Source organism: Tachysurus fulvidraco, chromosome 13 (genome assembly GCF_022655615.1).
Source record: "Tachysurus fulvidraco isolate hzauxx_2018 chromosome 13, HZAU_PFXX_2.0, whole genome shotgun sequence".
In the NCBI taxonomy this organism is placed as follows: domain Eukaryota; kingdom Metazoa; phylum Chordata; class Actinopteri; order Siluriformes; family Bagridae; genus Tachysurus; species Tachysurus fulvidraco.
Genome location: NC_062530.1, coordinates 5314563 through 5337292, shown reverse-complemented (window position 1 = coordinate 5337292; position 22730 = coordinate 5314563). Strand labels below are relative to the sequence as shown.

Here is a 22730-nt window from a genome sequence, read left to right as displayed (position 1 = left end):
CATCCCAACACCACCAGACTTCTTCCACTCCTCCTTACTGAAGCTGCGCTCTGGGTGGATGACAGCCGAGGCGTACGTGGTTAATCAGATTCCTCCCTGTTGTTTCACAGGGTGTGGAAGTCATTAGCTCAGCTCTATATTTGGATCGGGTGTCATGGCGAACATGTCACGTAGGAGACAGGCTTAAAGCGGACGAAACACTCGACACTGCTGCAGCGTACCTGTTAAATATACAGCTGTGCTCTTTACACAGTGGTTGTGTTTACAGTTTGCAGGGGATGTGGTGTGATTTAGATAAATCAGTTCTGAGCTTTCTCTATCTCTCTTGATCTCTCGCTCTCTCTCTCTCTCTCTCTCTCTCTCTCTCTCTCTCTCTCTCTCTCTCTCTCTGTGTGTGTCTCTATCTCTCTCTATCTCTCTTGCTCTCTCTATCTCTCTCTCTCTCTCTCTCTCTCTCTCTCTCTCTCTCTCTCTCTCTCTCTCTCTGTCTCTCTCTCTCTCTGGCTTTCTCTTCAGTGTGTGCTTAGTTACTGCCGCAGCTAAATTTTGCTGTTTTTGGCTTTATAGCGCCGGCTGCTTTTGGGTGGAGTTGTGGACATAAGCCACACCTCTAAACCAAACCTCAGCCTCTGTGTTCAGGCGAATAAAGTCTTCAGTGTGAGTGAACAAAGTCACAGTATGTGCATGCAAACAGATTTTGGTTGCAATTCTGTCTTTAGCAAAATATGTGCTAAAGGAAATCAAACTGGCCTTTGTGTGTGTGTGTGTGTGTGTGTGTGTGTGTGTGTGTGTGTGTGTGTGTGTGTGTGTGTGTGTGTGTGTGTGTGTGTGTGTGTGTGTGTGTGTGAGAGAGAGACAGACAGAGAGAGAGAGAGACAGAGACGGAGAGAGAGAGGGATAGAGAGAGTCAGACAGAGAGAGAGAGACAGAGACGGAGAGAGAGGAAGAGATAAAGAGAGAGAGAGGGATAGATAGAGAGAGTCAGACAGAGAGAGAGAGAGACAGAGACAGAGAGAGAGGAAGAGATAGAGAGAGAGAGGGATAGATAGAGAGAGTCAGACAGAGAGAGAGAGTCAGGGAGAGAGTCAGGGAGAGAGAAAGGGAGAGAGAGAGAGAGAGGGAGAGAGATAGATAGAGAGGGAGAGGGAGGGAGAGAGAGTGGAAGAGAAAGGGAGAGAGAGATAGAGGGATAGAGAGAGAGAGAGAGAGAGAGAGAGAGACGTTCAGGGGATAAAATGTGGCTGCTGCTATTTTTAGCACCTGTGTGAGAGAATAAGATACAGGACAAAAGAATAATACATATCGGTTAAACGTTTAGTGCAAACATTTTGTTATGCACTTTAAGGGATTAACATAAAAAAAATATTAGACATGCATTTCAGAATAAATATATATATAAATTTATATTAATCAGCTCAGATTAATTAACTTAATAGGATTGGATTGCGTGTGTCTCCTTGTCTGAACGCATGTCTCCACCGTCCTCTCCGTCCAGTTGCATTACAATCTCAATAGTCTTGTAGGAAAAAAAAAAAGTTCTTCTCGAAATGAACAAGACTTCTCTTTCGTGGCCCGTATCCTTTCTCCTTTCCCCAGACAGCTAGAGCGCTTCCTAATTCTGGATTATTTAATTCAAAGCCTCTTTGCTGGAATGAGGTTTAGAAGGACTGGCTCCTACTCTCTGACTAGGTGAGGTTCTTCTTTTACTTCGTAGCTTCTTACAGTGAGGGGGAAAAAAGGAATACGTCGTCAGTCAGATTTAAGAAACAAACATTACACGTAGTTGACATTAAAATATTAGCTGATTCAGTTTCTTAACTCAAACCTCATTTGAATACGTTACTTTATTACTAGATTGAATGATGGATCAATTTAGATGTAAACCAGCTACATTGTGGACTTTCTCAAGGATGTCCGCGATGATGGCAATAGCTATAGCATTAGACATTTTTTTTTTTAAACCTGGTATTTTTTTTCAGTAATGGTTTGGACACGAATCCATTTAATCCATGCTATACATTTAAGGTATATGTTTTAATAAAAAGAAATAAATAACTACTATATGCACAGTGCTGTGCAGTCTAAGTCTAGGCACCCTACCTTCTTGTGCACGTTTTGTTGTTAGAAAGTTTGTAATAAATTTATACAAAAAATGATACAATCACATGCCGCTTTCGTTGCCGATGTTAAGAAAATGTCCTAGAAACATTTTTTCTATTGTTGTTGGTTTGGTTATATGTTTTTGTACTGACTCGATAATGAAATCGTAAAAGTCGCAAAATAAAAATGAGGGTGCCAAGACTTTTGCACAGCACTGTGTATGTTTTTAATTATTTATTTTAAGATTTATGTTATACCTTGAAGATAGCAAGAACTGTCACATTATTATTATTATTATTATTATTATTATTATTATTATTATTATTATTATTTTATTATTATTATTAAGTCCCTTTTAGACTAAGACTCTTAAGTGTAATACAGAGTACTGCACTTTATGTGAAATTTTTGTTCTTTCTTTCTTTCCTTCCTTCTTTCCTTCCTTTCCTTTTCTTCCTTTCCTTCCTTCCACCATTATGGATTAGACAGCTTTTCCTTTCTTTCCTACACTCCATATGCCAGTGGGTTAAGTTTAGGCTGAAAACTGCGTAGTTTTCCATTAATGTGCTATCAGTCTGATCAAAATGTCGGTATCGTGACAACGTGACTCGCGGCCGAGGGTCTTTTAGCGATACAGCAGTTACATAACCATCAGATAAGACCTCAGCTGATTAGTGTCCTCAGTGGAATGTTAAACCGGTAACAAAGACAAAATGTCCTGGGTGTTTTGTCTGTCTCTGGAGTGTGTTTGAGGTTTGAAGCGATTCAGGTCTTCACCCGGGCAACAAATGAACTCCAGTTACAGCCGAGCAGGTTTTTAATGTAGTAAAGTTTTTGGAGGGTGTTTGTTGGGTGATATTTATTTGCTTTAGGAGATTTTAAGTATATTTCAACAAGCAACATGGTGGGGAACAAAGGGACACAGCGTCACCTGAACGGGGATGGGGTCTCAACTCTCAAGGTTTCTTTCTCATAACTTCTGGGAGTTTTTCCTTCCCAGAGTCACCTCAGGCTTTGCTCATTAGGGAAAAATACAAATGTATTTATGAGTTTAATATTAAATCTTTAAATCTCTATATTTGTTCTAATCTTTAAAGCTGCTTTGAGACAGTGTCCGTTGTTAAAAGTGCTACACAAATAAAATCAAATTAAATAAGGTAAAGTCAAATAAAAACTATATTATTATTAGTATTATTATTATATAGACCATGTGCACGCACACCTATACAATGTATTAGAAGATTTGTAAATAATATTAATCAGGTCATCCAGTTCACTGTTCACACCATATTTCTCATGGTGTTTTGCTGGTAATAAATAACGTAGGTGCACTGCATGGACTCCAGCTTCTCTAATCTATTCTTTTCTCAGGAAATTCACTTTTCTCCCTTTTTTTTTTTTTGCACCATTATTTTGCGCTGCCAGTTTCCCACCGTAAGCACAGCCAACGCAGCGCCTTATCACGGCCCTACATAAACGCAGGAAAGGTTTATGCGTGAACATGCAGACGTCTCAGAAGAGGAAGCGGTTCTGAGGAGCGCACAATACAGTCCAGCTTCCTGCTTTCATCTTTTATTTATTTTTATTAAGGGACATGATTTGGTAAAAGTGGCCAACTGGCTCCGACATTTAACCCCGTAATTGTTCCCTTCGTTATGTAACATCATGTTGACTTTTTTTAAATATCGGAGCACACGTGTAGTTTGAGGTACATCTACGGTATATGATATTAATCTAAAAATGCAAGACTATGTTATAATGAATGAGCATTTCCACAGCTCTGACATCTGTTTTATTTGCCAATTATAATTGTTTATAATTAGCCATGGCAAATTATCTCTGATTTTTGGCAAATTATCTCTGATTTTTTTTTGGAGATAGTGACAGATTCTGCTGTCTGGATGGAGGTTAGAAATTCATTCCACCACTGAGGAACAGTCAGTTTCAAGGGTCTGGAAAGGGACCTCTTTTTCTATATTTGGGGGCAGTAGTGCCTCAAGTGGTTAAGGTTCTGGGTTGTTGATTGGAAGGTTGGGGATCAAGCAATAGCACTGCCAAACTGTCACCGTTGGGCAATTGTGCAAGGCCCTTAACCCTCCTTGCTCCAGGGGCACAATATCATAGCTGCCCCTGCACTCTGATCCCAACCTCCTCAGCTGGGATATGCGAAGAAAAGAATTCCAATGTGTTGTAATGTACAGTACAGACCAAAAGTTTGGACACACCACCTTTTCAACAGGACAATGACCCCAAACACACCCCCAGGCTGTGTAAGGGCTATTTGACCATGAAGGAGAGTGATGGGGTGCTGCACCAGATGACCTGGCCTCCACAGTCACCGGACCTGAACCCAATCGAGATGGTTTGGGGTGAGCTGGACCGCAGAGTGAAGGCAAAAGGGCCAACAAGTGCTAAGCATCTCTGGGAACTCCTTCAAGACTGTTGGAAGACCATTTCAGGTGACGACCTCTTGAAGCTCATCAAGAGAATGCCAAGAGTGTGCAAAGCAGTAATCAAAGCAAAAGGTGGCTACTTTGAAGAACCTAGAATATGACATATTTTCAGTTGTTTCACACTTTTTTGTTATGTACGTATATAATTCCACACGTGTTAATTCATAGTTTTGATGCCTTCTGTGTGAATCTACAATTTTCATAGTCATGAAAATTATGAAAACTCTCTGAATGAGAAGGTGTGTCCAGACTTTTGGTCTGTACTGTATATGTGGAGATAATAAAGGTATCTGTGCCCCAATTTCATGTCATTTTACTTTTATATGCGAGACATTTACATACGAGTGAAAGCCTTGAGTGCAAAAAACAGACCACACAATTGCATTTAAACCTTTATTTTTCCACTAATCAGTAAAAGTGTTGAAATGGAACAAATCCAAACCCAACACTACACTACGTGTATCCTGCCAAGTCTGTGTGTCAGGTTCCTTATTGCTCAAAGTTATCTGTGAACATTTCTCTGCATGGTAACAAGAGACAGTGGCTTAATATCTCATTTGACATTAAAGAAACCACTTGCATATCCATCTTTACAATTAACATGCACACTTTAGTAATGTCCGAAATGAGATTTTTTCAAAACTTGGGCTAGTTTCACTTAAGGGTCGTCTTCGTCCTCAATAATAACATCATCTATGCTAGTATCACTGTTTTATAGCGAATTTTAGAAAGCGGTCGCTTCTACTTCGTTTGAAGCAGTTGTGTCCCACCCTGGATGCTCCAAGGAGACAGTTGACTAATCAGTAACTTCTAGACCTCCTTATCAGCAAATGAGACTTATCCATGCAAAACAGATCTAGCTGAACTCATTTACTTGCAGAGCGTTTGTTAGTTTCCATCGTGCAAATTGGAGCTGATCTGTCGACAGACTGTTGGAGAAGTATGGCGAGGAACCCGCATCTCAAACTTTAAATCGAGTTATGTGTCGAGAATAACAACATGGCAGAGGCAAACAGCGACCCAGCCGGTGACGAGAGCGCTCAGGAGCAGTCTCGGCATATTCTCAGCTCGCTGTTTCACAGGTACTCACAGGGACTAAAAACCAAAATGTCAGAAGCTTGAGTATCTTCAGATCTCGGTATATGTCTTGGGCGCTCAATGTACACAGATCAGAAAAGAAGCCATTTTTATTTCAACTCTCCAGAGTTAAATGCTTTATGGATAGCATGAAAGGCAACGTTAATTTTTCTGTTACTCTAATGCCGATGCTCACAGTGTCACATAGTGAAGGCAATCAGAAACGCAAACTTCTGACACAAACAGGAAACACTTCATCATTGATCAAGACTCAGGGAAGCGGTTAGTCTTTCTCAATATCTCTTGGGTCATTTCAACAAAATCCTAATAGATTACGTTTTGCAATAAAGCCATTTTAGCAGCAGCGAACGAAAAACAAGGAAGCTGCTACTAACTGTAAACTTTTTTTGTGTGTGTGTGTGTGTGTGTGTACTCAAACTATTTGTGAACTAGAGTATGATAGAGCTTACGGTCTACTGGTGCAACCATCTGCCGCATTTGGTTCAAAGGTCTGCTTGGGATTTCAGTTTTAGACACATCTCCTGGTCTCTGGATGGCAGGTTCAGGAGCACAAATGCTGCCTTCACAGACAGCTACTCTGGACTAGCGTCTGGATGTAATAGAGATAATAAGATAATAAATACTCACTATTGTACATCATGGTGTGTGTATACGTCACATGTCCTTTTGACCATTTTATTCTTGGTCTCGTCGTGCTCTTTTTTTGTTTTTTCAAAACATTTGCAGATGTCTCTGTCAGTGTATCTAATTCAGCCTGCTGTAAGCCTGTATCTAATTCCGACAGCTGCTGCGGTTTTGGAGTTTTGGGGTTTTTTTTTTTTTTTTTTTTGGAAGCAGGATATTTAGCAGTGAGTATTTTTGGAAAGAATGAAGTGCTAGACGTGCTAGAAAGAATTCTGCTTGCAAAGAAAACACACAACGCCCTCCGTCCTTCGTCACCGCTTTCGTAGGCTGGCTCATTATTTTCTTTTTACCTGAAACTGCAGTGAAAGAGGCCTCTGTTCTGCCTCGGGTCTCCTCAGCAGGCCCTGTTCTCGCACCCTCAACAAACACAGGGCTGTTTAACCTTTCTGACCAGAATTGGATGCCTTCCATTTTTTTTTTTTTTGGCTTCTCTGCACACAAGTCTTTCCGTGTCTTCTTCTGCTTCAGATTTTAAGGCGGTTGTGGAAAAAAAAGAAGTAAGGAGTAAATTAGAAGGTCAGCCCTAATCTAGAATGCGGAGGTCTGTTCTGACATCACCGTTAAGGCAGTTTTTTAAGAGCCAGCTGTGCACAACGTGGGGATGATTCAAGCTTATTTCGAATTCGTCTGGTTTTAAGATGACGAGCGTAACCAGACAGCCGCACTGATGCCATGCTCCTCCGAGTGAGACGTGTAAAATAGACAGACGGTGCATTTCTTCAAACTCGACCACTTCCTTAACTTCTTATTTTCAAAGTATGGAAATATTTAACTGGCTTATTCAGGGATATTTATAGCTCATGGCCATTGCAGCCTATGGTTAGATTTAAGACTGACCAGAATAGCATTGGAGAGTGATTAACACACAAGGATGTGCTGTGTTTGTTGTGCAATTATGAGGGGGGGTTACACAGCTTAATCATTCACTTTTATTCCTTCATATAAACACTAGGATATGGATTGATGTCGTATTTCAATATGCGTGGGTTAATGTTAGCACCCATGTAGTCTTCCAACACCCAGATGTTTCTCATTGTTTAATTCGGTTATGTTCCAGTTTATTATTATTATTATTATTATTATTATTATTATTATTAAATAGCACCATATCTTACTTTTTTCCTATATTTATAGATACATATGATACTTGATACTCTACTATATACCTATACCTATATGATACTCTACTATATAGTATGTTAAAAGCTGTACACTAAAGGAGAAGTCTGTCTTCATTCTCAGCATTCATAGGCAAGAAATTCACAAATGATCCGCAATTTCCAACGAGATTCAGCAGTACGGAACCAGTGAACACTGTGCCTTCCCAAAACGCAGTGGAAAAAGATGCACTAGATATTAAACATTGTTCCTTGCGGTTAAATCGTAAGTGTTCAACAACACCTGAATAAATTGTTAACTTCTTGAAGGTTGTTAAACAAGAAAAAACACAACCAGTTGCTGTTTTGGGGAAAATTTTTATTTTTCTTTCTTTCTTTTTATTTTTTTTAATGATCTGGCATCGTAGGTCGCATGACAATATAAACATAGCGGATTTAGAATGTCCAGATCGTATAAATACTGGACATATAGACTAATCAGTATGTAGTGCATCAACTCCCAGTAGTAGCTATAGAGAATCGAATACAGTAGTTGTTACTACAGTACATGATTCAAACATGCATAAAGAGTTGTTCTGTCACAAGACTTTCTAATTTATTTTTATTTATTTAATTATTTTTAAGTAACACTCAAACACCCAGCATATCATGTTCTCAAGATACCAAAAAAAAGAAAAAACCCAAACCCCTTAAGCAGCATTAAAATCTCACTAAAATCTCCTTCTACAATTTTTGAATCAACGATTAAATCTTCTTACAGATTATAAAACACTTTACAGTGTTAACTATATAAGCCCAAAACATTAATTATTAGTTTTGGATTCTGTAACGCCTTCACCATTCAAATCCTTATGTCCAATCAGTAACGTCTGATATTTTATTAGACATTAAATAGCAGACTTTTTAAAGTTTATCTGCTTTTCCTGATTAAATACCTCACATTCTCATAAAAGGTAAAGTAACTTAGTTTTTAATAATATAGCACCAGTGTTTTGTCTAAACATCTGCTAACAAAACCTCACCTTAAGCCCTATTCGGACGGGACTAGTTTTCCAAACGACGTTTGAGTTAGAATTTTTTCAGCCGACGTCTTTCATTTCATGTATGGATTCGGATAGGACTAAAATCCCTGTGTTTATTACGGAGGTAGGAGTGTCTGTGTTTTACATGTGGGCGTTGCACAAGACCACATGTCCAGGATGCGTGGATTGCGTATGGTCATAATGTTTAAATTGTTTAACATCAAATGGTTTTATATAGAACTTCTTATAAACCCACTGGAATAAATACGTTTTTATATAATTTTTTTACGTTATGTAATTGACTATAGAAATGAAAGTACTCTTACCTGAAACTGATATTACAGGAGCCAGTCTTAACAATTTACATGATTTGGCTCTTCTTGTTGATTTCATTTTTTTTATTTCTTCGCAGGGTAGCAAACACATTTACATCCATTATTGGTGTGCAGAAAGCAGAAACTTGAATACCGGTGCGCTAGGGTTAATACGGTAGTTCACGTTGAACAAAACAGACAAGAAAACGTGTTTTGGAAAAAAAAACATTTTCGGCAATCACAGACATTCGCATTCAGAAGGGATTAGGTTTCTCAGAGGAGCGCCGATTTTGCTGAAAAACTGTAGGTAATTTGCTCTGGAGTTTTTACACAGGTCGTGTGAGAAAAAGACGGATATGGCAGATTCGGACGGGATTAAAATCACAAAGTACGTCTGTGAAACTGAAATTTCTCTAACGACCCCCTGTAAAACTAGTCTCGTCCGAATAGGGCTAAAGGTAAACACGGTGAAACCTATCGTCCGTTTGTGGAAAAGGCCTGAATTCAATATCTTAATTCAATACCTTCTCTATATCGTAGCGTTACTACCACTAAGACGTTTAGCTGTGAAAGATATAGCATGTTTTTTTCTACAATACATTCTGATTGCATGGTTTATTGTTCGTTCTAACACACCGCTGATGAGTTCTCGATTCTGACTGGTCAAGGATGTAACTTTAAGTTTTATCACCGTGGAAAAACATTCAGGGACATTTGCAGTTTTCCTGTAACAAAACAAGCATTGTTTGTGTTTCTGTGTTATTAACTTCAAGAGAGCGAATAAATAAAGGTTTTTAAGAGATTGACAGATAATAAGAAAAGACTTTCACATCATTATGGCGGAATCGATGCCAGATTTCTTTGGTGTAAATGGAATAAACTGCTTTAGGACATGATGATGTAGAAGTGTTATTGGTGTTTGTAGCAGTAGCTCCACTTGAGCTTTTTATTATTATTATTATTCTGTTTCTTTAACAGAATCTTTTAAAGTGTTTTATTCCTCACATAATCTCATTGTGTATTTCATTAATAAACAATATGACCAACATCGTGTGGACCATAACACTGCCATGTGTTTGTTGAACCTCCTGTTCCAGATGATGTCCCATCATTGCTGTTATAACAGGCTCCAGTCTTCCTGAAAGGCTTTTCGCTAGATGTTGGAGCGTGGCTGTGGGGTTTTGTGATCTTTCACCCTCAAGGGCATTAGTGAAATGGGACTGATGTTGGGTAGGATGGTGTTCCATTGGGTTGAAGTCATTTATGAGATCTTCCACCCCGGCCTTGGCAAGCTATGTCTATATGGAGCTGTGTATAGATGTGGTGTTGTTGTCTTGCTGGAACAGGTTTGGGCCTCTTGGTCTCGGTGAAGGGAAATCTTAATGCCGCTTGGCATCAGTTTGGGGCAAAATTTTGGCCATAAAATATGCCTGAATTTGTATGAATGGTTTATACTTATTAACATAGTTTTCTCTAATTGTATTATATGGGTTACATCTTTCCTTTGTTATTTTTATAGCAAATGTTTTTTAAAGTGTAGTAAATGACATTTGTTTTGGTTCTACTGTATAACTGCAACTCTTTCTATGGACACTTAGCAGCTGATATTTCCTAAGTGTCATGAGTGAAAATGCTGAATGTAAAAAAAGAGATTCCCAGCCGTATACAGAAAGCATCTTGGGACACTTTCCAAGGTCCGTCTTCTTGGAAGAACTTATTTGACCTTTTTGGTGGAGGCATAAATATTGGATGTGTTGTTAACGTTTGTAGACAACAGACGCATGCCTATTCCCACTGCGCTACCATACCGGAAATGAAACACGGTTTTAAAGCAATTATTTTCTGGTTGGAGTTGAGTAATGCATCAGCTTGTGTAACAAAGGCTTTGCCTATACAAGACCAACAAGTACTTTTTACAAGACGGTATGCAAATAAGGCAGTAGATCTTCGTTTTGTGTGTTTGACTGTTAAGATGAGAATCTGTTTCCCCAGGGTAGAGGAGTTCAGCATCAAGTACGGACGTGCCTGTCGGGAAATTCCAGTTAGTTGTACATTGACATTGTGATAACACGTCTACACAGTCAAAACACAAAATTGCACTGAGTGCACTTTGGGTGGGTGGGGGGTGTAGTGGGAATGTTACACTCTTGCTGGTTGGATCTTTGACCCCTTGAATGGGGGGAAAAAGCATTGAATTTTCCTGCAGGAAGTAGTTGAGAGCTAAGCCTGAACTTTTCAGTTAATATGTGACCAAAATAAACTGCTATGAAGGGGAAGTAAGTCATAGGGTGGAGGGATGTTTAATAAGATGGATAAAATAAAGGTCGCGCGGTTGCAATTGCATTGCTATTAATATTTTATTGTGACTTCATGCTATGATGCTTTAATAAAGCTCCATAATTGAAATTATACTATAAAGCATCAGGTAGAAATTTTCTATATAGAAATTTTCTCTGTATGTCCGCGCATGTCTGTGTCCGCATGTGTCTGTGCGTCCGCTCGCGTGTCTGTGTCCATCTGTGTGTGTCTCTGTCTGTGTGTGTGTCTCTGTCTGTGTGTGTGTCTCTGTCTGTGTGTGTGTCTCTTTCTGTATATGTGTCTGTATGTATGTGTCTGTTTCTGTGTTTGTGTGTCTGATTCTGTGTGTCTGTATGTGTGTGTCTCTGTCTGTATGTATGTGTCTTTATGTATGTGTCTGTTTCTGTGTGTGTGTGTGTGTGTGTGTGTGTGTGTGTGTGTGTGTGTGTGTGTGTGTGTGTGTGTGTGTGTGTGTGTGTGTCTGTTTGTGTGTGTCTGTATGTGTGTGTGTCTCTGTCTGTGTATGTCTGTATGTATGTGTCTGTTTCTGTGTGTGTCTGTGTGTGTGTCTGTATGTGTGTGTGTGTCTCTGTCTGTGTATGTGTCTGTTTCTGTGTGTGTGTGTGTGTGTGTGTGTGTGTCTCTGTCTGTATATGTGTCTGTGTATGTGTCTGTTTCTGTGTGTGTGTGTGTGTGTGTGTGTGTGTGTCTCTGTCTGTATATGTGTCTGTATGTATGTGTCTGTTTCTGTGTGTGTGTGTGTGTGTGTCTGTTTGTGTGTGTCTGTACGTGTGTCTGTATGTGTGTGTCTCTGTCTGTGTATGTGTCTGTTTCTGTGTGTGTGTGTATGTGTGTGTCTCTGTCTGTATGTGTGTCTGTTTCTGTGTGTGTATCTGTATGTGTGTGTGTGTGTGTGTGTGTCTGTAAGTGTGTGTGTGTGTCTGTATGTGTGTGTGTCTCTGTCTGTATATGTGTCTGTATGTGTGTGTGTGTCTCTGTCTATGTATGTGTGTGTGTGTGTGTGTGTGTGTGTGTGCGTCTGTAAGTGTGTGTGTATGTGTGTGTGTCTCTGTCTGTATATGGGTCTGTATGCATGTGTCTGTTTCTGTGTGTGTCTGTATGTGTGTGTTTCTCTGTCTTTGTATGTGTCTGTTTCTGTGTGTGTGTGTGTGTGTGTGTGTGTGTGTGTGTGTGTGTGTGTGTGTGTGTGTCTGTTTCTGTGTGTGTCTGTATGTGTGTGTCTCTGTCTGTATATGGGTCTGTATGTATGTGTCTGTTTCTGTGTGTGTCTGTATGTGTGTGTGTGTGTCTCTGTCTTTGTACGTGTCTGTTTCTGTGTGTCTGTTTCTATGTGTGTGTGTCTGTATGTGTGTGTCTCTGTCTGTATATGGGTCTGTATGCATGTGTCTGTTTCTGTGTGTGTCTGTTTCTGTGTGTGTGTGTGTGTGTGTGTCTGTTTCTGTGTGTGTGTGTGTGTCTGTATGTGCGTCTCTGTCTGTGTATGTGTCTGTTTCTGTGTGTGTCTGTATGTGTGTGTGTGTCTCTGTCTGTATATGGGTCTGTATGCATGTGTCTGTTTCGGTGTGTGTGTCTGTATGTATGTGTGTGTGTGTCTCTGTCTGTATATGGGTCTGTTTCTGTGTGTGTGTGTCTGTATGTGCGTCTCTGTCTGTGTATGTGTCTGTTTCTGTGTGTGTCTGTGTATGTGTCTGTTTCTGTGTGTGTGTGTGTGTGTCTGTCTGTGTGTGTCTGTATGTGTGTGTGTCTCTGTCTATGTGTCTGTATGTATGTGTCTGTTTCTGTGTGTGTTTCTGTCTGTGTGTGTCTGTATGTGTGTGTCTCTGTCTGTATGTGTCTGTTTCTGTGTGTGTGTGTGTCTGTATGTGTGTGTCTCTGTGTGTATGTGTCTGTTTCTGTGTGTGTGTGTGTGTGTGTGTCTGTGTCTGTTTGTGTGTGTTTGTGTGCGTGTGTGCGTGTGTGTTATGTACCCTTTCTAACAGTATGCGTTACCCTTATTATCCAGTGTAACTTATATACTGTAGTGATAATGTGTAACTGCCTCAGACTCCTGCAGCCACGCAGGTCTTTGTGTTTCATCCTGTAACTGTCATCATGACGCTAAAGTGGAAACAATTGACTCTGTATTAAGTATCTAGTGCACTACACGAAGTGTGTAAAGGGCTTTATTTCCTACTCCATGTAGTGCACGTGTGTAGCGCAGATGGAGCAATTTGGAATGTTTTACTTTAGAGTTCCGACCGTTGCGCTTTGGCTCCGCCCCCTACCCCTCTCTCTCTCCTGATTGGTCTAAAGTTAGCCACCAGATCCAGCCAGCGCGTGCACTGAGAGTCTCAGGACAAATCTGAGTACTTTCAGTGTGAGCACGAGGTCTGACAGACAAGAGAGGGGGGAATAAACAAACAGTACAAAATCTAACAGCTGGAGTTTGTCTGCAATGGTCGGAGATCACACCATATCCGGGGACAGCACGCTCTCTCAGCGGTCTAAAAACGGATTAAGCTGTAAAATGGTCCTACAGGCTGTGGGCAAAGTCCTGAGGTGAATGTTTACATTTGTGCTTTGTGGCTCAGTATACAAGTGAAAAGTTGCATGTTATATGGTCTCTAATTCATGTCTGTCTTGCATGGCTTTGAAAACTTCACCCTGTGTTTATAGTGTGTACAGTATATAGAAATATCCAGTAATATCTAAACTTCTGTGTATTTCTGTAGATAAGTTTCATTGTTATTATTATTAGTAGTAGTAGTAGTAGTAGTATTGCTATTTTATTATTATTATTATTATTATTATTATTATTATTATTATTATTATTGAGCAGCCTAATTATTATTTTTGTTTGTTTCCATAAAGTTGCATTGAAAGCCAAAGGTGTATTTTATCTGTGCACTTGATCTGTGTACATATCTTCTTGTTTAAACACATCTGCCCTGTCTTGGAATTACCCTGAGGATTTCTCTGGGCTTTTAGGAAGCAGACTTGCTCCATCTTGTGTGTTTCTGATTGTGTTAACCAGCTGAAGTCCTGTCAGTGCATGAAAAATGTCATAGTGCATTGATTAGCTCACACTTTTGTGGTTTAAAGCAAAAAAAAAACAGATAATACTGTATACACTATTATAGAATATTATATAATATTACTTTTGCTACCTCTGTTAAAACATTTGTACAGATTTATCTATTTAATAGATTTACTCTCAGCAAATCGCTATAACGTCATGTTTATTTGAATAAAAAACTAGCTAGAAGACGAAGATGGAAGACTTTCCGATGACAAACCGAGTAGAATAAAAGCGTGGACTACTATGTAATAAATAATATTGTGTAAATATAGAAAATAAGGAAGAAAACTTTCTGGAACTGAAAGTGAAAAATAGAGATACAAAAAAGAGATGTAAAGAAACATTTATTCAGACACTGAAAAATGAGTTGAAGTGAGATTCTTAAATGATTTAAATTGACTTTATTTATTTATTTATTTATTTATTTATTTATTTATTTATTTATTTATTTATTTATTTATTTATTTGCCACCATTACACAACTTTATGAAACAGGATAGGATCAAGGTTCCACTAATCAAATTGAAAACCATTCTGCATCCTTATTTGAATACAAACCTACTGATTGTGCAGCAATTCCAATGACTAAAAGATACGGAGTGGAAAGTGTGATCTTTAACCATGTAAAATTCAGGTCCAATGAGACGAACACTTGATGTTCTGACTCGTCTCCGTTGCTCTATGCCTGTTGCTGAATACTGCAGCATGTTTCCAGCACTGCTGCAGTATTCAGTAATATATTCAGCAGTATTCAGCAGTAGTATTTTTCCCTTCATCTTAGCTGATTCGTATGTTGACTTTGTTATCCCAACTTATTTTAAAGTCCAAATTATTACCCGATTACTCACTTAAATCTAAAGACATTTTTGTGGTACATAGTTAAACAATTATGGATAATAACCACCCAATATAATGTAGCATGTCTCAGCAATATACCAAACATTTTGTTAAAGGTACTCTGTGTCATGCTTTTCTATTTTTCCCCTGTTATTTTCCTAAATAACAGTACTGGCAGTGCTGTAGGCGAAGCGTTCCCACACATTGTGGCTTTTCGCAGAAAGGCTTGATTTGGTGCTTCTATAATGGGATTTTAAATGGCGGTTTGAAGGCCCCGGAGTGCTCATGGCAGCCACACTGGAGTCAGAGCCACTAAACGACACACTGAGTAATGACTACAGCTGAAACACCTCTGATGGATTTCTCGTTTCTGCATACGGTTAGAAGACCAGGTTTATTTGGACGTCTTCTGATTGGCGGTTGAATCACGTCCACTTTTGTTTTGGCAAGTCCATTATATTCTATTATATTATGACTGGATTTTTGCATTTACAGCATTTAGCAGACGCCCTTATCCAGAGTAGCAGACTTACATTTTTATCTCTTTTTTTATACAACTGAGCAATTGAAGGTTAAGGGTTAAGCTTGGTGGACATAGGATTCGATCTCACAACCTTCCGATTGGTGGCCAAACACCTTAACCACTAGACTACCACATCCTTTATCAACATATGCATATCTACAATCATTTTATGTTATAAACGTTTATAAACAGGTCATAAACAGTCACATTTCATACGGACACGCTGGGCTTTAATTAAACGCCTTGCTTGTATTTCCCATTTTGGCCGTTTTTTGAAACATGAAGGTCAGTCAGTGTGGAGGCTTTTTTTTTTCTTTTCTTTCAAGATTATTGAAATAGTTAACATTCTGGCAAAGGCAAAAAAATTTAGATCAGTGTACAAACTGTATTGCTTCAGAAGACATTGCTGATAACTATTAATAACAGTACGGCCTTCTCGAGGGCTAGCGTACTTCTTATTGGTGGACCCACTGTCTTGTACGGTCATTTTGTTGTTTTTTTGTAGGTTACATAACGCATCAATAAAGGAAGGAATGCTTTTTATCGCGGCTCTTGACGTCAGCTAAGGCCCGAAGAATGTTTCTCAGCATGTCTGGCACATATTTCTTCTAGTTTAGAGAAAGTATGATTATATTCCAGAGTGCATGATTCAGTAACAAACATTTTGCAAGAAATGAGCAATACTTGTTTATAAAGGTATTGAATTGTTAGTCATATCCTTTCTTAAAGGAAAACTTAAGGGCTACTATTGCACTCACTGCCCTGGCATAACAGCAGTCCTATCATGTGATCGGCATTTGCTTTATGATCAACATGCTCATCTTTCTGTACAAATGCAGCCACGAGACTCAGCATAGAGACCAGAATAGCCCCTACATTCCCATCACCTTCGTCCATTCTCCTTCTCTCTAGTATCTCTCTCTTTTTACTTCCATGAAAGGCTTGCAACTTTTCTCATAGAGGACCTTCTCCAAGCTACAGGCAGACAATCCCGCTGTGTATTCCAGATCCCAGCCCTTCCTCATCGTCTTTTAACTTTTTTTTGTCTAAGGAAACAGCTCTATTAAGTAGAACGTTCAATGCCGCGTTCTGCTTCCCAAAACCCCTTCCAGCTTTGATTGTGGTTTTATTTTAAGGAAAAGAAAACTTCCCCAGTGCCAGGAGTCATTCTGTTTTCTGTCCTCCACCCACTATTTCAATGATTACCCATAAATGGTGCTGAACGTGGCCAGGTCAGGCAGTAGAAAGCCGTCCTGCATGAGCTGAGCCCACAGGCATCTGAAACCGTGGTTAAATGGGCTTTAGGAACTTTTAACTAGAGGAAACATGAAAAATAGTGATATGAATGAGGGGCTATGATTAAGGGATTCTAAAAACAGTCTTGGGTATAATTTTTGTGACTTGGAGGGATGAAAACTGGATTGAAATTGAATGTATTTGGTACACGTTCAGCCTTGGTCATTTTAAAGGGTATGGAAAAGTACACCTCATTGCTCATAAATCACGTCACTACTACGTTGTTACCAATTTCCTGAATCTGCTACGTGAATATCTGAGTGGTTCCTTTGACCTTGTAGGCTAACAAAAATCCAAGAGCCGTTTTTTTTTTTTTTTTTTTTTTTTTTTTTGAAGCTACTTGAGTCTTGCTGAAGATATGAATCAACATTAAGTCTTATCTCCACAAGTCTCCGTTTTTGTTTCTTTTTTTGTTTTTTTTCTGTTAAGCTTTGAAGTTCCACCCTAAAGCATAGGAAATGAGTCGGGAGCTCCTACGATGGTGAAGGCACAGGACCGAACGTGCCTGCAAAAGCCATTCTTAATCTCGCAGGAATGCAGGCAACTTTTGCACAGCATAGTGCGAACACCGGGAAGCGGCGAGGCCGTACACGAACTAGGTTATGATATTTAGCAAGCAGTTCTTCTCTATTTGGATGTAACTTCTTCTCTGTGCTATAGATATCTCTTGTACCAGTCAAGTTATTCATGCATGAGCTTTACTAAAATATCTTGTGCTTTCTTCTTACCCAAATTCATACTGAAGGGCATTTACTGAGAAAGAAAAAGAAGGGTTCCATCGAGTAGTGCGATGAAGCATGAATAGATTTGTTAATAGCGGTTAACTGGTTAACTGCTTTGTAGTTAATGAACAAATTGCATGATCATCCTGATTCCCATTCTTTTTTTTTTTTTTTAGTTCATAATAAATGATGGATAATACAACATCAGATAATCCATTAAGGAATACAAACTTGAGAGTTTATGTCCCAGGACTGCCAAAGGAACACTGTTGGACTGCCTCGAGTAAAGAAATCCCTTTACCTTTCATTGCTTAACAGTATGCTGGCACTAATTTGGCAGGTTCACTTGGGGAAACTCTTGAACGCTTACACCAAAGTGTTTCTTTTTCTGAGGTAATTACAGGTAGAACATCTTTATCCCCTTAGTGCCTTAAAAATCTAAAATCCCTCAAGCACCCCTTTTTCCAGTCTTGAAAGAATTTTCCAAGTGGAGTCCTTTTTAGTAGTTTAGTAACTTTTCTTAACAATCTAAAGACCCAGTCAAGCAACCCCCCCCCCCCCCTTTCCTAGTGGGTACTGTGTGAGGGTTAACTATACAAAGAAGCTTGTAGCAACCCTCGATCGTGTAGGCTGTTCTGAAGTCACTTTGCATCAGATGAGTACAGGAAAACATATATGTTTATAATGATGGTGTTTCCTAGAAAGTAGTGGTAGGAGTCCCAAAATCCCTCAACCACCCCTGAATGAGTAAGTGATCCTGTTTCAAGTTGTTTTCCATTTTTGGGTTTGTGCACTGGCTGTCTAGTTGGCAAATGTTTTTTTGGACTAGGTTGTGTAATTTGTTTGTCTCTACCTTGTACACCCATCTGAAAGAGTCTGTCCTTTGCAGTCCTCATGTTTTCCAGCAGGCCCATGTGCTTGGCACGGAGCAGCATTTTTCCCTTTAGTGACCTACAAGACGTGCCTTCATCCGTCACCTGCTTCTTCCTCCAAACACTTAGAATTTGGGGCATAGTTTGCTTTAGTTCACTGTGAACCTCCTCTTCAAATCCAGTGTGGTTTTCTTGCATTTACATGGTGGATCTTGCAACCTTCTTTTTTATTTTTCCTGTCTAATGGATCAAAAGCTTGTCCTTGACTTTTGTTCTAAAGTTCTGCTGGCTTCTGATTCTGATTGTTTCATCGTCCAAGATAACAATGCAAAGCTTGAAAAACGACACTCTTAGCCGACAGGCTAAAACTCTGTGCTTTTCCAGGCTTGGCTTGGGATTTTTTTATTTTGGTTTTGTTTTGTTTCTTTTTCTTTTTCTAAAGACCAGGATCAGTGGCCTGTTCTTGGCTTGAGTGCTACATTTTTTCCAGGAACCAGAAACTGTTTGTCTGAATGAGCAGAAAAGGGAGAGCAACAAGCACAAAAATGCACCGTAGGGGGTAGCAGCTTTGTTTTTGAACAGAGTGATCCTTCATGAAGGCCAAAAAAAACAACCCTTAAAAAAGACAGATTCTGTAAATTAAAGTCAGCTTCTGCTAAGCTGCTCGTCCCTCTTGTCCTCACACAACCTTTTCTAAAACGAATAATTCTTTAATGAAGGAGGAGGTGATTTTCTGTTAAAATGTCTTGTAATTTGTAGCTATGTTGGATTGTAACTCTACTGAGATCTGGGGTCTGCCATCTATTTACATCTAAATAAGCAAGTGAAACAAAACCAAGACTGTTGTTGAGACCACATGAGACTAAGTGGCTGGTGGTCTGCAAGAAAGTAGTTTGTGAGTGGGGTTAAGACAGAAAACGTATACATCTGAAGTAGTAAAATGTCAATAACTTCAACTTCAAAAAAAAAAAACATATCATGGTAATTATGTTATAAAGATGACAGTTTCTAGATTTATGATTCTATATTGTTAGTATTTTAGGTTTAGTATTTTCTCTTTTCATTTCTCACAATGTAAAAAATCATGAAGAAAACACCATTACTGACTAGAATTCCACTAAATTTACATGTAGCATAGAATGCTAACAAACACCACATTTTATAACTATAAACAAAATACAGCAATATCAATATCAGCTTCAGACGAGTTAAGAAAATATGAAAAACTTTTCATGACTAGACTTGTACTGTAATTACTGTTTCATTAACTGTCCGGTTTTTATTTGTGCTTTTGCTTCAAAACATCAGGAACATAAGCTTTTTTCCTCTTATGTTTGTATAAAGCAAAAAAAAAAAGGGAAAGACCGTCGATGACACAGCACCTAATGCTAATCCAACTCTATCTACATTTCCACCAGTTGTGTTGAGAAACAACAAAAAATGTTAATGACTTTATAATAAGACTTATAGACTATTTGTACTGTTAGTAAACTGTTTACACTTATTTGCATCGAATGCTAATCCAACTCCAGGTTTAAACTGTACACAAGGTCATTTAAATTGTATTACTCATACAAACGATCCAGAATACCAAAAAATGTCCCTCAGACGTGTTCAGAAACCACTAAGAAAAAACTGTTCAAGACTACATTTACATTGTTATTTGCGCTTAGCACTGGATGCTAACTCCAGTCACGTTTTAAAATGTACACATACTAATTTAAACCATGTTACCGATTTAAACTATGCGGAATATCAGGAATTTTCCTGAGATGTGTTGAGATACTACTATGAAAAAACTGTTAAAAAACTAGAATTATACTGTATTTACTCAAAACTAAGCACAATTTTCAGTGTTTAATCCTATAATCAAGGCCAACCAAGGAAATTGGGAATGCTGAATATTTGCTTGTACTGTTTTAGCAGCAAAGGAGAATTTAGCAAACTGCGAATTCTTAGCTCTCTTCAGTTTGTGCAGATGGTGTTTGGGTCGCTTGTGGACAGCGGGTGGTTAGTACCCAGGGTGGAAAAGAGGCTCTTGTGCCTTAGGCGTGTGTGTGTGTGTGTGTGTGTGTGTGTGTGTGTGTGTGTGTGTGTGTGTGTGTGTGTGTGTGTGTGTGTGTGTGTGTGTGTGTGTGTGTGTGTGTGCGTGTGTGTGTGTGTGTGTGTGTGAGTGAGAGGCAGCCCATACAGCCTAAAAACAACAAGGCCATGCTGTATGTGTAGACCAGAGGCCAAGCAGGATAACATGGGAACAGCTGCTTAAAGAGCATGGGGCACACTGCCTGCACACACATACACAGTTTTATACAGTAGCTCTGCTGTTATTGGCCAATCAATCGCAATATAGAAGCCAGCGACTTGAGGCCAATATGGCAGAAAATCAAGTTTTTCTCTTTCGCACTAAAAGGGTCATTGAATCAGTGAAACGCTCTTTAGTTGAGCTAGACAAGAGCACAGAAGTAATCGTGACAGATGCTGTTACAACGATAGCCTGTCAACAGTGACGCTTCTCAAATTGCTTTCTAGAGAAATTGGCTTTATTGGTAAACTCACCCGTCTCAGTACGTAATTGACCACAGTAATGACTTATTTGTGTGCAGAAACAGAATTGTAAAGGTGTCAAAACCACAATTTGGGTGTAAGTGTCATTAAGTTTGGAGTTTATTGCCGAGAAGAAGTAGTCTAAAGAGTTTAGAGCTCCTTTAATGCAATTCTATGTATAGTTTATAGTCTGGTTCCTTCTCTTATAAACAGACAGGAAAAACTTTTCTATCTTCAGTTCGGAATATTAATTTGACTATTTACATTTCTGGCGTTTCGCATACGTTTTGATCTCGTTTTATACAACGGTGTAATTGAGGGTTAAGGGTCCTGCACAAAGGCTCAGCTTTGGCAGCTTGGTTGATCTGGGATTCGAACTCACAACCATCTAATCAGTAGTCCATCACCTTAACCACTAAGGTACCATATCCCCTACTATAAACCTAATACTCCAAATGTGCTGTTTTGAAGCAGCATGGCTATATTGGAAATTCTAGTTTGAATCTAATTCTCTTTACCACAATTGGCTACTAATCCAGTACTAGAACCCCTCATAGCCCGTACGTTAACTTCCACCAATCCGGTATATTGAACGATGCACGTTTTGGAGCTTGGCTCAAGAAAATTTTGACACATACATTTTGTAAATACTCAAAACACATAGAATATAATGTTTAATCTGTCTGAATGTTTGATTTTATTTTTTTTTCTGTCAAATTCACTATTGTCAAGGTTAAAGTGAGCTTTTTTTTTTTTTTTACAACTTAGAAACGTGAACACGGTTTAGCCAACAAGCACCTAGCCATTATAATCTTTTCATATGGGCAAGATAAAGGTGTCGTGACCGTGCAAACCAAACAAAAGCATCAGTGATTGTGACATACTGTTAATTGACTAGAGTTACACTTTAATTACACTTACCATCGAATGTTAACCTGCCTGCCAGTTGAGAACCAGTAAACAATGTGGTGTATGTCATGCTAGCGATTCAGAACAGGAGGAACATCAACTTTTACCTCAGATTCGTTGGTACATTTATAAGAGAAGACTGTTAATGTCTGGAAGTACACTGTAGCATCACTTTTAGAGAAAATTTGGATCTATCAGAGAATTTGCTATGAAATACTTTCCAAACACTTTCAGAACAGTTACGGGCTGCTGTACGCTAGATATATCGGCGTTCCTTGATATATTCCTTGTGTTTAATTGCGACAGTGTTATTTTTATGTTGCACAATAAACCTAGAAATGTAGTAATTCAAACCCTTAAGCCCGATTCTCTGACGAAAAGAAATTGTGCAACCACAAATGTGTAAAAAGAGGGAATGAGGTAAATGGCACAGTACCCGCTTCTGTTCCACACAATCTGCTTGTCTGTGGCTTTGACGGATTGTACCATGACGTAGGGTTGACGCCACAAGCCCCCCTGAAACCGACGACCCCCTTTATGGCCTCCACTTCTGTGAGGGGCTTAAGGGAAGAGTTTGATATTCGACATTGGGTGTGGTGGAGGGAGTTGGGTGGAGGTCTGCTTGTAATATGACCTTCCAGCGCTAAAAATAGCTCAGGCAGGAAAAGCCGGCGTGTCTGGGGACCTCATCGGTTAATTACAAGCCGAGGTTAAGAGTGTTAGCAAGTACCCATATCGCTCAGTCTGCGTAGGTCATTTGGCTACTGGGAGTTTGTGCAAATCTGGAAAATCCTCTAAAACAAGATCATTTTGGGAAATGATAATGTATTGGAACAAGAAAAGATATGTTTTTAAACTAAG

The 22730-nt window shown here is 39.1% G+C and overlaps 1 protein-coding gene across 3 annotated transcripts in view; it reads left to right on the top strand.

Annotated features, from left to right (window-relative positions):
- The window catches only part of mob2b (MOB kinase activator 2b), a 44990-nt gene that overhangs the window by 15635 nt on the left and 6625 nt on the right, over window positions 1–22730 (top strand). Inside the window, exon 1 of one of the 3 annotated variants that reach the window (XM_027179014.2) lies at window positions 5438–5635. The exons of 1 other annotated variant lie outside the window; for it this stretch is intronic. In XM_027179014.2, coding sequence (XP_027034815.1) covers window positions 5553–5635 — 83 coding nt within the window. In that variant the 5' untranslated portion in view covers window positions 5438–5552. Of the gene's footprint in view, window positions 1–5437; window positions 5636–13136; window positions 13647–22730 lie in introns of those variants that run through there. One more of the 3 variants, XM_027178933.2, reaches the window with a different exon arrangement.